The 13,025-nt window shown below is 44.1% G+C and overlaps 1 protein-coding gene across 1 annotated transcript in view; it reads right to left on the bottom strand.

The window, feature by feature from the left end:
* Positions 1 to 13,025, bottom strand: part of LOC140395968 (cathepsin E-B-like) — a 54,340-nt gene that overhangs the window by 17,516 nt on the left and 23,799 nt on the right. The window contains exons 2-4 of the mRNA XM_072483995.1: positions 10,755 to 10,938; positions 4,025 to 4,142; positions 1,618 to 1,736 (exon numbers count right to left, since the gene is read on the bottom strand). Of these exons, the coding sequence (XP_072340096.1) occupies positions 1,618 to 1,736; positions 4,025 to 4,142; positions 10,755 to 10,938 (421 nt within the window). The remainder of the gene's footprint in view (positions 1 to 1,617; positions 1,737 to 4,024; positions 4,143 to 10,754; positions 10,939 to 13,025) is intronic.

Below are 13,025 nucleotides of genomic sequence, written 5' to 3'. Positions count from 1 at the left end.
CTCATGCCACAGATCTCCCCGAGCTGGTCCCAACTGATCGTGTTCGTGTGCAGTTGCCTGACGGCGGCTGGTACGCCACAGCTGTGGTGGTCAAGCAAGTGGCTCCGAGATCGTTCCTCGTCCGCATGGCTGATGGCTCCTTCCTACTACGCAACAGACGGGCGCTGCACCGAGTTCCACGCCTGCCACCCAACCATGATGTCCCGCCTCACACAATGCTTCCTCTGGACGTGCCCTACCACGAGGCCACCGATCTACCAGCAATCCTGCCGACCTCTGTGACCACCACATTGGCGGCGGACCCGCCTATCCAAGTGCAGGCGGCCCCTGATCCACCCTTGAGACGGTCAACCAGAATTTGTCGCCCGCCGCAGAGACTAAACTTATAGACTGAACGTTTGCACAACTGTGTTACCTTATCGTTTTGACCTCTGTAAATATCGTTTTTTACCATTATATCTGCACAAGCGACACCTTCCTATGTACATAAGGACATTTTAGCACATTCTGTATATAGTCATGCACATATATACATCCACACGCACATGCACCTTAATATTTATTATCTCAAATCACACAGTACAAAACAAAAAACAAAAAAGGGGGGGAGATGTCATAATATACATCTATGTATATAATGGAGTGCAGACAGTGATTGACACACAGGATGACCAGTAAGCACACAGAACAGAGTAGCCAATCACCAGACATGACCACTATAAAGCCAGAGGGCATCAGTTTTCCTGCTCTCTCGGGACCCTGCCTCTGGGACAGTCAGAGTTAGTGAGCTGGCCAGTGCAAACACCATGTGGTAGCTAGGTTAGGCTAGTATCAGGTCTCCAGTCAAATCAGCATAGTGTCAACCCACAGTTGAACATGTATAATAGTTTAGATGTTAAATAAAATCGAGTTGCATCTTATCAAGTGTTGGAGGTCTGTCTCTCGCTACACTGCATCAAGTGCAGCCACATCGACCCAGTCTACCCAACACATCAATCTGAGGAGAGAGAATGGAGCTAACGTATTGAATCTGAATGACTCTTTGTCAAAGCAGTGATACTCTAAATGATTAGCTTAGTTGGCTGGACGGCTGGTTCAGGATGCGGAGCGATGCCAACAGAGCGGGTTTAATTCCTGTACCGGCTGAGGTTATCCAAGAAGTCCCATCTTCTCAATCTTGCCCCTCATCTGAAGTGTGGTGACCCCCAGGTTAAATCACCACCAGTCAGCTCTCTCTGAAAAGGGGAAAGCAGCCTACGTTCCTCGAGGACTGTGGTGACTTTCATTTCATTTCATTCTGAACGAAAAACATTTTGACATATGACAGCAAAGAAATTTAACGTCATTTATGAAATAAGTACATTAATTAAGTACAGCTGTGAAAGAACTGGAGATATGTTTCAATTATCTAACAGTTCACATTCTCCAGTTTAGATTTATTTTAAATAAAAACCTGTTAATTGACGATGACAAAGATGTAGAAATAAGAAAAGACACTTGGCCCATTTGGGTCACTCTGTTAATTTGCATGTACAGGGCTCACTCAAACTGTGCCTCATCTCCTGTTGTAATTACGGAGTTTCTTTACAAGTTAATAACAGTTTTAATCAAACTTACTGTGACTTTATCTTTACCTAACACTCCCATAAGTTGCCCCGTGCCATATCGTATGGTAAAAGAGTTTCCTCTGGGAGAATATGATGATGAGAAAAATGATTGAAAGCGTTGATGTAGTTCTATAAAAAGAAAACAAGAAACAATTATAATTTGTAGATTAGTATTTCTAGCCTGAAAACTGACAATTGCAGTCCTGTTTGATGATGCTATTGGCCAGTCAGCTGATCTCAGCCAGGACGGCAGTAGAGATACTACAATTAACCTTAATATTGTAGCGCACAATGACTTACGAGAGAGACGAGAAGTGATGAAGTCGATTGAGGCTTTATTAAGCGAGACTTGTCCCCAGCAGTTCAGCAACAGAATGAAGCGGCGGGGAGAAGCTCGGGTTCTTATACTCCGCCTTCAGGGCGGAGCCAGGAGTCAGCAGCCAACCAGGATCCGGGATCTGTCAGCCAATAGCATCACGGCTTCACAGTCCCACATGACCCCTAATACATACCACCACAGTGTTGAGCTGAGAAAGAGGAAAAATAGCAGCCAGGGCTATCACCTTTGATAATTATCCAGTGTTTGCTGCTGGAAAGTGGATGTGCATAGACATAGAGCGAGGAAAGAACTGGACTCAGCTATGATGCCATCCACAATGCCTTGTCTGTCAAAAATCGGTGTTCAGGCGAACACTCATAAAAGCTGAAAGATGCTCCCTTAGCTAAGGTCCTGGAGGCCTGTTTGCACTGCTAGAACATTCCACCAGGATAAATGAGAACTTTCAAAAGGGAAGAAATTTAGGGGAATTGTTAATTAAAGAAACATTCACTTTTGGCTGGCCCCAGGGGTGGCACGGTGGTGCAGTGGTGAGCACTGCTGTCTCAGGGTACCGAGTACCTGGATTCAATCCCAGCCCCGGGTCACTCTCCGTGTGGAATTTGCACAGTCTCTGTATCTGCGTGAGTTTCACCTCCACAACCCAAAGATGTGCAGGTGGCACAGTGGATAGCACTGGGACTGTGGAGCTGAGGACCAGGGTTCGAATCCTGGCCCTGGGTCACTGCCCGTGTGGAGTTTGCACATTCTCCACGTGTCTGCGTGGGTTTCACCCTCACAACCCAAAGATGTGCAGGTTAGGTGGATTGGCCACGCTGAATTGTCGCTTAATTGGAAAAAAAATAATAATAATTGGGTACTCTAAATTTATTTTAAAAAAGATGTACAGGCTAGGTGGATTGGTTGCACTAAATTGCCCCTTAATTGGAAGAAAAAATGAATTGGGAACTCTAAATTTTTCAAAGATGTTACATTTGCCCAAGTCAAAAATCTGCAAAGAATTTTTCAAAATACTTTTACAATTCATCAGAATATGCTTGCTGCAGCTTGCATATTTCTAATTTACAACAATTCTATTTTAAACAATACAGTATTTTTTAAAAGTATATCAAAATAAGATTAGGATATAGAGACAGAGGTTACATGCCTGCCCAAACCAGTTCATTTAAATTTCCCTCCTTATAAATTATGACTTCAAGATTAGTTCCATGCTATTGTTGACTCAGGTGTAAGTGGGTTTATCAACAATGAAAGGGAACAATGCACAAATCTTCACATATACGCTCTTCTTGTAGCTTATCCTACTACTAATAAAAAAATACATTTTTGTGCATACATCCCACCAATAGCATAAGCAACGCCCAACATGTGTATTTAAATAAACAGTACATGAAAGTCACTTGCTGTATTCAACAGCGCAGCTTCACTAATCTCTTAGAATTCAAATGTTGAGCCTGAATTTTAACAGTCTGAGCATAAACAAGATATTGGACTCGAGTGGGAAACATGAGTAAGTTGTTTAATTATATTCACATTTAGCATCTTCCCCAACATCAGGATTTGTTGATTTTAGGAAGGCTTAGGGCAATACAGTCACTTTAATGCACCAACACGTAAGAGGGGGAAGGTGGTTGAGGCCATTTTTGGGTTTTATTTCCATCCACAATTTCCGAACCCAGATTCTCAATATAAAGTTTCAAACACTGGGGTTGGGATATTTTTCTTTGTTAGGCGAGATTATCAATGGTTACAGAGCCTAGGCAGCAAAATGATCTAATTGAATAGCAGAACTGGTTCATGGAGCTGAAGGGCTCTAACCAGGTAGTCTAAAGAAACAAACAAGTATGGACCTACATGAAGGTGGAATGTATATGCTGACAAGCATTGCTCAGTGAAGCTCCAGACTGACCAAACAGAATCCAGATTTGTTGCTATAATAATGAAAAGAAAAGCAGGGTTGCCATATATGCTGTTGGTTTGAAACCTGCAACATACACAACTCTACACATTTTTGTTTTAAATCAGATAGAATCATTTGTTTTGACAGAATACGAATCAATGTAACTCTGGTTTTACTCACGGCATGCCTCGCTGACACAGTAGGATGAAGGCACCCAGAGATTCGATGAGCCAGTGTCAAACACTACAGCAAATGTCTGTGGTGGAGTTCCAATACTAATCTCTCCATAATATTGGGCCTAAGTGTTCAAAAACACAACAACATTAAACCATGGCAACGTTTTAATTATTTACAGTAAATTAAGTATTCAAAACATCTAATAATCTCTTATTGGATGCTACTGAGCTACTTCCAGAAGTAAATCTTCCATGCTGGTTTGTGTTCAGAAATATTGGGCAGAACCTTATCAGAAAATGACAAAGTGTCAGTCCCGGCGAGAAAAACGGAGTGAATCTCATTGACCGAGTCGACGGGATTGCTCACGGAATCTTACGCCTCTCAAAGAAAGTTTTTTTTCCCCCCTCGAGAATCACACCAGGCTCTTGGAGCCCTCCCTCTGATTTACTCGCCCAGGGGAAACATAATCACTGCAAATACTGGGGAACTCCATGTAAAAGCTTCCCAGCACCGTCCAGCACTTGTTCCAGATTCATTCAAGGGGGATGGTAGCACGAATGCCAGCACCCTGTTTCACGGAGGGAGTCCTGACCAGACTCCTGGATGCTGTGTAGCAGATTCAGGCAGTCCTTTAACTGCAATCTGGGAGACGGCCCACCAGCAGGCTTTCCACCCTCGCCTGGGTGGCCAGCATTCTCCAGAGGAAGATGGAGCAGCAATGACAGGATGAGTGACCTTTTTCATGCGGCCAGAGTAGGTTTGCCGCCTCCAGTCTCTCACTGCGACCCCTCACCCGCCCCTCGCACCCCCAAGGTGATCTCTCAGCCAGTCACCTCGCGGGTTCCCACAGGTGACGGGGCCCTCTTCTCCTCTCCCTGCCCCCCCAGCCGCCACCACCTTAGTCTGAACTCTGCTCCTCACATCTCTGCTCCCACTCCAGTCCCACACATGCCACTCCTCAACTATCTGACCTGGCTGTACTCCCGCCTACACTCTCCCCAACTGATCCTCCGCTAGACAAACTCAAGGACAATTGACATGAGAGGGCACATGTGGGTGCTCCGAAGCCTGACCCGGCATGAGGAAAGATCCAGGAGCTTTGTCCGTGTGGAGTTTGCACATTCTCCCTGTGTCTGCGTAGGTTTCACCCCCACAACCTAAAGATGTGCAGAGTAGGTGGGTTGGCCATGCTTAATTTATTTATGTATTTCATCTTTATTGTCACAAGCAGGCTTACATTAACGCTGCAAAGACGTGAACAGCCCCTAGTCACCACATTCCGGCACCTGTTCGGGTACACAGAGAGAGAATTCAGAATTCTCAGCTGGTACGGCAATTGAACCCGCGCTGCTGACCTTGTTCTGCATCACAAACCAGCTGTCTAGCCCACTGAGCTAAACCAACAACCTTGTCATTTAATTGGAAAATAAAAGAATTGGGTACTCTGAAAAAAATAATTAATTAAAAAAGTCAGTAAGGCACCGCGATAGTGCTAGTGGACACCGCATGCTCCCTCTCCAGGGGCAACCCACCTGAATTTAGCTGTGGTCGAGGGGCAGACAGCTGGGTCGAATGATCCCCTCAGTCATCGGGTGTGCTAAGGACTCAAATCAGGGGACAGCTCTCTTTAGCTTTACATATCTCATTGGCACTGTTGAGTTGCCAATGAAGTGTGAAATTGCATTCCAGTCAATTGAATGTCTCTTGTGACTGATGAGGTACAACTGATTAAAGCCTGCAATAAGCATAACAACTACACATCGAGAGTGCACCCTCATTCTCCCATTTCACACCCCCAGACAAGTGTAATTGATATTCCTCAGAGTGCTGGCAGATTGTGGGGTTCTATGCAGTTTAGTTGTGCTTCATTAATCATGAGGCAGGGATGCAAACCAATTCTGAGGCACCAATTCTGCCCTTCCAACCTGGCTTCTCATGGGGCCCCACTCGGTTATCTCACCATCACCCCCAGTGCTGACCCTCAGTATTCACCTCTTGACACCCACTTTCCAGCTCCCACTAAAGAACGGGTACACCCTCAGCTGTGATTTGGCCATAAGCCGAACAAGGAGAACACAGGAAGCAATGCCTGCATGCCAACCTCCCAACCCCTCTCTTAAAGCAAGGAGCGACTCAAAGTGAATGGAAGGTAAATCCTGCTGGCAGCCTTTCCCCCCAAGAATGAGTGACTGACCCCACCCCCCCCCCCCCCCACCCCCCCCCCTCTGGTCCCGAGTTGAACTTACCTGTGTCTCTCACATCCTCTCCAGTGCACCCTGAGCTGTGAAGACCTGGGGAATCATGTCATGGCTGCCTGAGTGCTCACCTTGGATATCCCCTCGGAGGTGAAGCTGCCAGGTTCACTCTTTTGTAGACCTGTTGAAAATGATGCTGTTGTGATGCCACACCGGCCCCCGGTGAATATTCTGTGAGGGGTGAAGCTCTGGAGAGGGAGTACTCACTAATGGCATGATAATGTATTACAATAAGCTTCCCAGGCTTGTGCGGTGCAATTTGCACTTCTCCACGGGGCGGAGCGGAGGGGGGGTGATTCCAAAAGCCCATCATGCCGGGTTTCCCGATTTTCTCTGGATTTTAAGCCCACGCCGCGTTTCTCGGACACAGAGACGGCTCATAATTGCCCCCATTGAAATCTCAGTTTATAATGTCCTTGCATTATGGAAACAATACATCTTTCTGTCGTGTTAGTCTCCTAGTATCATGTCGTGTTAGGTACACTGGTCTAACACTGGCTGCAACTAGATGCAGTTTAGATCAGAAAGATACTCCAGACCTTGAAGTTAGTTCAATCAGGTTTATTGAACTAATGGCACAGTTAGCACAGTTCTCTGCGAGTTCAACTCTCTGCTAACTTAAGTGTGGTTACTCTGTCTGACTGAACCAGACTAGCTCTTAGCCACGTGGTAACGGTGTGACATTGTAACAACACCCTTGACTGACTCTCTAGATGTTCATCAGTGGAAAGGGGTGGAGTGTGAGTGCCTTGTGTCTTTTATAGTCAGATCCCACCCCTGAGTGTCCTGCCTGCTTATTGGTCATGTCCTGTTCTCTGTGTCCATTAGCTGCTTGTCTGTATATCATTATGTGTGTGTCCGCATATCATGACACTTCGTTTACACAAGCTGAGGTTATACCCATGACTGATGGGAACCCCAAAGGGGGAGAAAATTGCATAACACTCCGAGTCAATTGCCCACTACGCTGGTTCAAATCATAAAATATTTTCTTTAGAAATGTCTCAGCAATTACAGGCTAATATTGACCATGATAACTTTGCAGGTGCAGGATATTTCCAAACTGGAGTGTTGTGAAAACAATAAGCACTGGAATTTTGCCAAATGCTAGCCTTGTCATTCAAATGGAAATGTGAATGTATATTATTATTCCCTAAACCTTGCCACCCTGAAGATTAAGAATTCTAAGGGGATTGAATTTCAAGATTGTCAAGTTCAAATGGTGCACTGAATTACTTTGTATTCACTTTCTTGTGACAAGGATTTACTTTTCTCAACATCCAATTGACAGCAAAAAGGACAGTCTCCCCCCGCCCCCCCTCCCCCCCTCCCTCCCTCTCAACCTGCCCTTGGTATGCTCCACCACCCGGTGGATTCTGAAGTCATTTGAGTTGCAGACTTAGGTATGATATAGCACAGCCTTTCTGAGGAGATCTCATATCATTCTTGTGAGCCAGTTTGACTTCAGAGTTATACAATAGCAGCATCTTAATTACAACCTTGAGCATGGAGGCCTGGAACTCACTTTGTCTCCAATGCATTCAACAGCACACTATGAGAGAGAAGTATTTAATCCATTAGGAGCCTGAACATAGGCTGTGCGTAAAACTATTTACAGTCACTAATTCTCTCTGCAAAATATATATAGCACATACCTATCACAAAGGAAGATGATTGTGCCTGTTGGAGGTCAGGTCAATCATCTGAACCCCAGCAAATCACTCAGGAATTTCTCCAGTGTAGTACTGTATCCTAACCCAAACAACTTCAGCAACTCCATCAATGACCTTCACTCCATTACGAGGTCAGAAGTAGGGATGTTTTCTAATGATTGCATAATGTTCACCATCACTGCAGGAGTTCCTCAGGGAAGTGTCCTAGGCTCAACCATCTTCAGCTGCTTCATTAATGACCTTCCTTCCAACAGGTATGGGGATGTTCACTGATGATTGCACAATGTTCAGCACCATTCGCGACTCCCCAGACATTGAAGCAATCCACGTGCAAATGCAGGAAGACATGGACAGTATCCAGACTAGGGCTGACAAGTGGCATGTAAGGTTCGCGCCTCGCAAGAGCCAGACAATGACTATCTTCAATAAGAGAGAATCAAACCATCGCCCCTTGACATTCAGTGGCGTGACCATCACTGAATCCCCCAAGGTCAACATCCTGAAAGTTACTATTGACCAGAAACGTAACTAGACTAACCATATAAATACTGTGGCTACAAGAACAGGTCAGAAGCTAGGAATTCTGTGGCGAGTAACTCAACCCGACTCCCCAAAGCCTGTCCACCATCTAAAAGGCACATGTCAGGAGTGTGATGGAATACTCCCCAGTTGCCTGGATGAGTGCAGTTCCAACAACATTCAAGAAGCTTGACACCATCCAAGACAAAGCAGCCCACCTGATTGGCACCCCTTCCATAAACATTCACTCCCTCCACCACCGATGCACAGTAACAGCAGTGTGTACCATCCACAAGATGCACTGCAGGAATCCATCAAGTCACCTTAGGCAGCATCATTCAAACCCAGAACCACTACCACCTCGAAGGACAAGGGCGGAAAATACAAGGGAACACCATACCTGGAGGTTCCCCTCCAAGTCACACACCATCCTGCCTTGGAAATATATCGTCGTTCCTTCAGTGCCACTGGGTCAAATCCTGGAACGCCCTCCCTAACAGCACTGTGGGTGTACCTACACCACATGGAGTACAGCAGTTCAAGAAGGAAACTCACCGCCGCCTTCTCAAGGGCAATTAGGGAAGGGCAGCAAAGCCTACATCCCGTAAAAATATATTTTTTTAAATAGGCTGAAACACCCAAGGGGTGACTTGATTGAAGTATGGAAGTTCCTGAATAGTCTTAACAAGATGGACGTGGAGGAATGCTCCCTCTTGTGAGTGAGCGCAGAACATGGTGGCACGGTAGTACAGTGGGCAGCACTGTTGTTTCACAGCTCCAGGGTCCCAGGTTCGATTCCCGGCTTAGGTCATTGTCAGTGTGCTGTCTGCATGCTCTCCCTGTGTCTGCGTGGGTTTCCTCTGGGTGCTCCAGTTTCCTCACACAAGTCCTGAAAAACGTGCTGTTGGGTGAATTGGATATTCTGAATTCTTCCTCTGTGTACCCGAACAGGCGCCGGAATGTGGCGACTAGGGGCTTTTCACAGTAACCTCATTGTAGTGTTAATGTAAGCCTACTTGTGACAATAAAGATTATTATTATAATGAAATGAAATGAAAATGAAATGAAAATCGCTTATTGTCACAAGTAGGCTTCAAATGAAGTTACTGTGAAAAGCCCCTAGTCGCCACATTCCAGCACCTGTTCGGGGAGGCTGGTACGGGAATTGAACCTGCGCTGCTTGGCCTGCTTGGTCTGCTTTAAAAGCCAGCTATTTAGCCCTGTGCTAAACCAGCCCCTATTATAAATATGGGGTCACCCTTTTCGGACAGTGATGAGGAGAATTTGTTTTTCAGAGAGTTGCGTGACGTTGGAACACCCTGCCTCAGAAGCTGGTGGAGGCGGGGTCATTGAATATTTTTAAGGCAGCAGTAGATAGATTCTTGTTAGGCAAGAGAACCAATCAGTGGTGAATGGGAATGTGGAACTCAAAACACAAGCAGATCATCCATGACCTTATTAAATGGTGAAACCGGCTTGAGGGACCCAATGGCCTACCTCTGCTCTTATTTCATATGTTTGTATTTAACCCAACTGTCCATGCCAGTGTTTATGTTCCAAATGAGTCTTCTCCCACCCTTTTTCATCAAACACCATCAAAAACCTTTCTATTCCTTTCTCCTCATGCTTATCTAAAAGTTCTCATCTCACTTCCCCTATGCTATTCCTCTTAACTAACTCCTTGTGGTAGGGAGTTCCTCCTTGTAACCATTATTGATGAAAATTGAGACATGTTGCTGAAGCGTTTCTTCTTATCATCAGGACAAACACAAAAATGCGAAATTTCAAATGATCACAACAATTGCTGGTACAGGAGAAAGAGGTGCTGATTGGTTGGCGACTTACTCTGACTGGCGGAGATGTTGCCATGAAGAAAGCAATGGTTTAAATCAGATGGCTGGACAGCTGGTTTGAGATGCAGAGAGACACCAACAGCACAGGTTCAATCCCGAACTGGCTGAGGTTATTCATGAAGACCCCGCTTTCTCAATCTTGCCCCTCACCTGAGGTGTGGTGATCCTCAGGTTAAAGCACCACCAGTCAGCTATCCCCCTCAAATGGGAAAGCAACCTATGGTCATCTGGGACTATGGCAGCTTTACAGTACATTGATGGGTCTATGTTTGATCGAGGCCCCCTCTGGGAAATTAAATTGCCCCAGGTCCTGATGAAGATTGTCCACCAAGATTGCTTAAAATTTTCCTCTTGCCAACATTTTCTGTTTTTATTTCAGATTTTTGGCACTTACAGCTCTTTTTATCTCCAATCAATGTTAACGATAACTTACATCCATATAATTTGATAAATGCTCAGAAGTGACGCCAACATCACGAATCATTAAAACTTCAGAAGGATAACAACTATTGTATTTGCGGGCAAAGGTATCTGAATTGTGATGTAGTAGAAATTCTTCAAGTTTGTTGCGTTCACCCAGGATTCTTCTTATTGTCTTAAAGCGGATTAGAGGAATCCTGTAATATGAATTAAATTCTCAATTAAATATATCACACTTGAACAAATGCAAATTACAGATCACAATATGCAGCTTCATTCTTCCATTGTATTAGAATGCTACCAACTCAGAATTTTCAATTGATCTCCAATATTCTCCCTTCCCTGAAATCATCTTAGACTACACACCATTACACACCATTCTTTGATGGTGTTATGGGCCAGGGTTTAGAGAACCCCAAAATGTATCACCTGATCCACAACTTTTAATAGCTTGTGGTATGGGGAGCACACGGCCCACTCTACAGGTGTGGTACAGCAGAAATCTAAAAGTATTTTTTAAAGCAAAACAATGTTTATTCTATGAACTCAAGTTAACCTTTTTAAAACATACAGTGAACATCTTAGCAACCATCAATTCAACAACAGCCCCCCCCAAAGAATACACTAAGTAATCCTTTAAGCTTTCCTTTTAACATCCATAAGACTTAAAACACCTTTTACCAGAAGCACATCAGGTTAAAGTCACTACTGTTATTAGTTTTAAATCACCAGGATCGATTTACAGTCTTTAGATTACAGAGAGAGACTCTAATGCACCTTCTGGCTGTGACTGCAGCTATCCAGCTCTGAAAATAAAACTAAAACACACCCTGCAGCAAACAGCCTAAAACGAAAGAAAAAGCTGACAGACAGCCCAGCTCCACCCACTCTCTGACATCACTGCAGTAGTAAACACCCATTTCTTAAAGGTACTCTCACTACAGATATTTATATACACACCCATTTGTTGGAGCGGTTTCTAGGCCTATGTATTGAGTTGGATTCCATGTGGGCTTTTCTCCTATGGCTCAACTCAGTACAAAGAACAGCAGACACATCAACAATCTGAAGGCGGTTTAATTCCTACAAGCTTGATTTCATGTACATGAGAGATAAGACCTGGAAAGCTGCCAAGGTCCTGTCTACAGAACAAAGGCATGAACTCAACACATATACAACATTCAAAAATCAATAGCCCGTCCCAGTCGACTGTGACCCAATCCCTGAAGCTGCTATATTTAAACTCACCCAATAGAATTGCAAGCAATGTTTAAACTTCAACCAATAGAATTGCAAGCAATGTTTAAACACAACCAATAGAATTGCAAGCAATCCATGATTGATGCCAGGATGCTCAACCTGACAGCTATGTAGAATCACAACTTCCTGTGCTGTTTGAAACACTGATTGTTTCACTATCAATTGCTCATTACTGCTATGTCCTAAAAATACATGTTTAATGGTTAATAATGATTACTCGGTACTCTTCCGATAATTCATCCCAATCCTTAATAAAGTAACTGATGCAAAATTAATCTAATGGATGCTAACTATTTAGTGTTTAAAAGGTATCATCACTGAACCCCTCCTTCACCATTTATAAACACCCATTTCTTAAAGGTACTCTCACATGACACCTCCCCTCATAGAAAAAAAAAATAAACCATCAACTTCAAGATGGTTTCATTTTTCACCTTTTCACTATCCTTTAAGAAATACACACAGTAAATATACCTTTTTGTTTCAAAAAAACAACACACGCAAACAGGTATAATAATATAATCCATTAATTTTCATTCTTCTTCTTCCTCCAACTGAAACTGCTTCCGTTCATCACATTCGTGACAAAGCATCGGCTATCACGTTTCTCGTCCTGCCACATGTACTATTTTTAAATGAAATGACTGCAACAATAAACTCCAGCGAAACAGCCATGCATTGTTATTCCGGAATCACTCCAAAAATGTCAACGGATTACGATCAGTATATATAACGGTGTCAGACGGATTGCTGGTCACAAAAATGTGAAAATGTTGCAAAGCCAGCACCAAACTCCAAGTCTCCTTCTCAATCGTGGAATACTTTTTCTGGTGAGAATTCAATTTCTTTGAAAAATAACCAATAGGCCGTTCTAGCCCTTCGTCGTTGTCTTGTAGAAGCACCGAATCTACACCCACATAACTCGCATCAACCGCCACTTTGAATGGTTTCGTATAATTTGGGATGACTAACACAGGAGCAGTGGTTAACACAGCCTTCAGGGCGTCAAATGCCTATTGACACT

The sequence above is a fragment of the Scyliorhinus torazame genome, chromosome 19, assembly GCF_047496885.1.
Source record: "Scyliorhinus torazame isolate Kashiwa2021f chromosome 19, sScyTor2.1, whole genome shotgun sequence".
In the NCBI taxonomy this organism is placed as follows: Eukaryota; Metazoa; Chordata; class Chondrichthyes; order Carcharhiniformes; family Scyliorhinidae; genus Scyliorhinus; species Scyliorhinus torazame.
The sequence above is the reverse complement of the archived record's forward strand: the minus strand, read 5'-3'. Positions and strand labels throughout refer to the sequence as shown.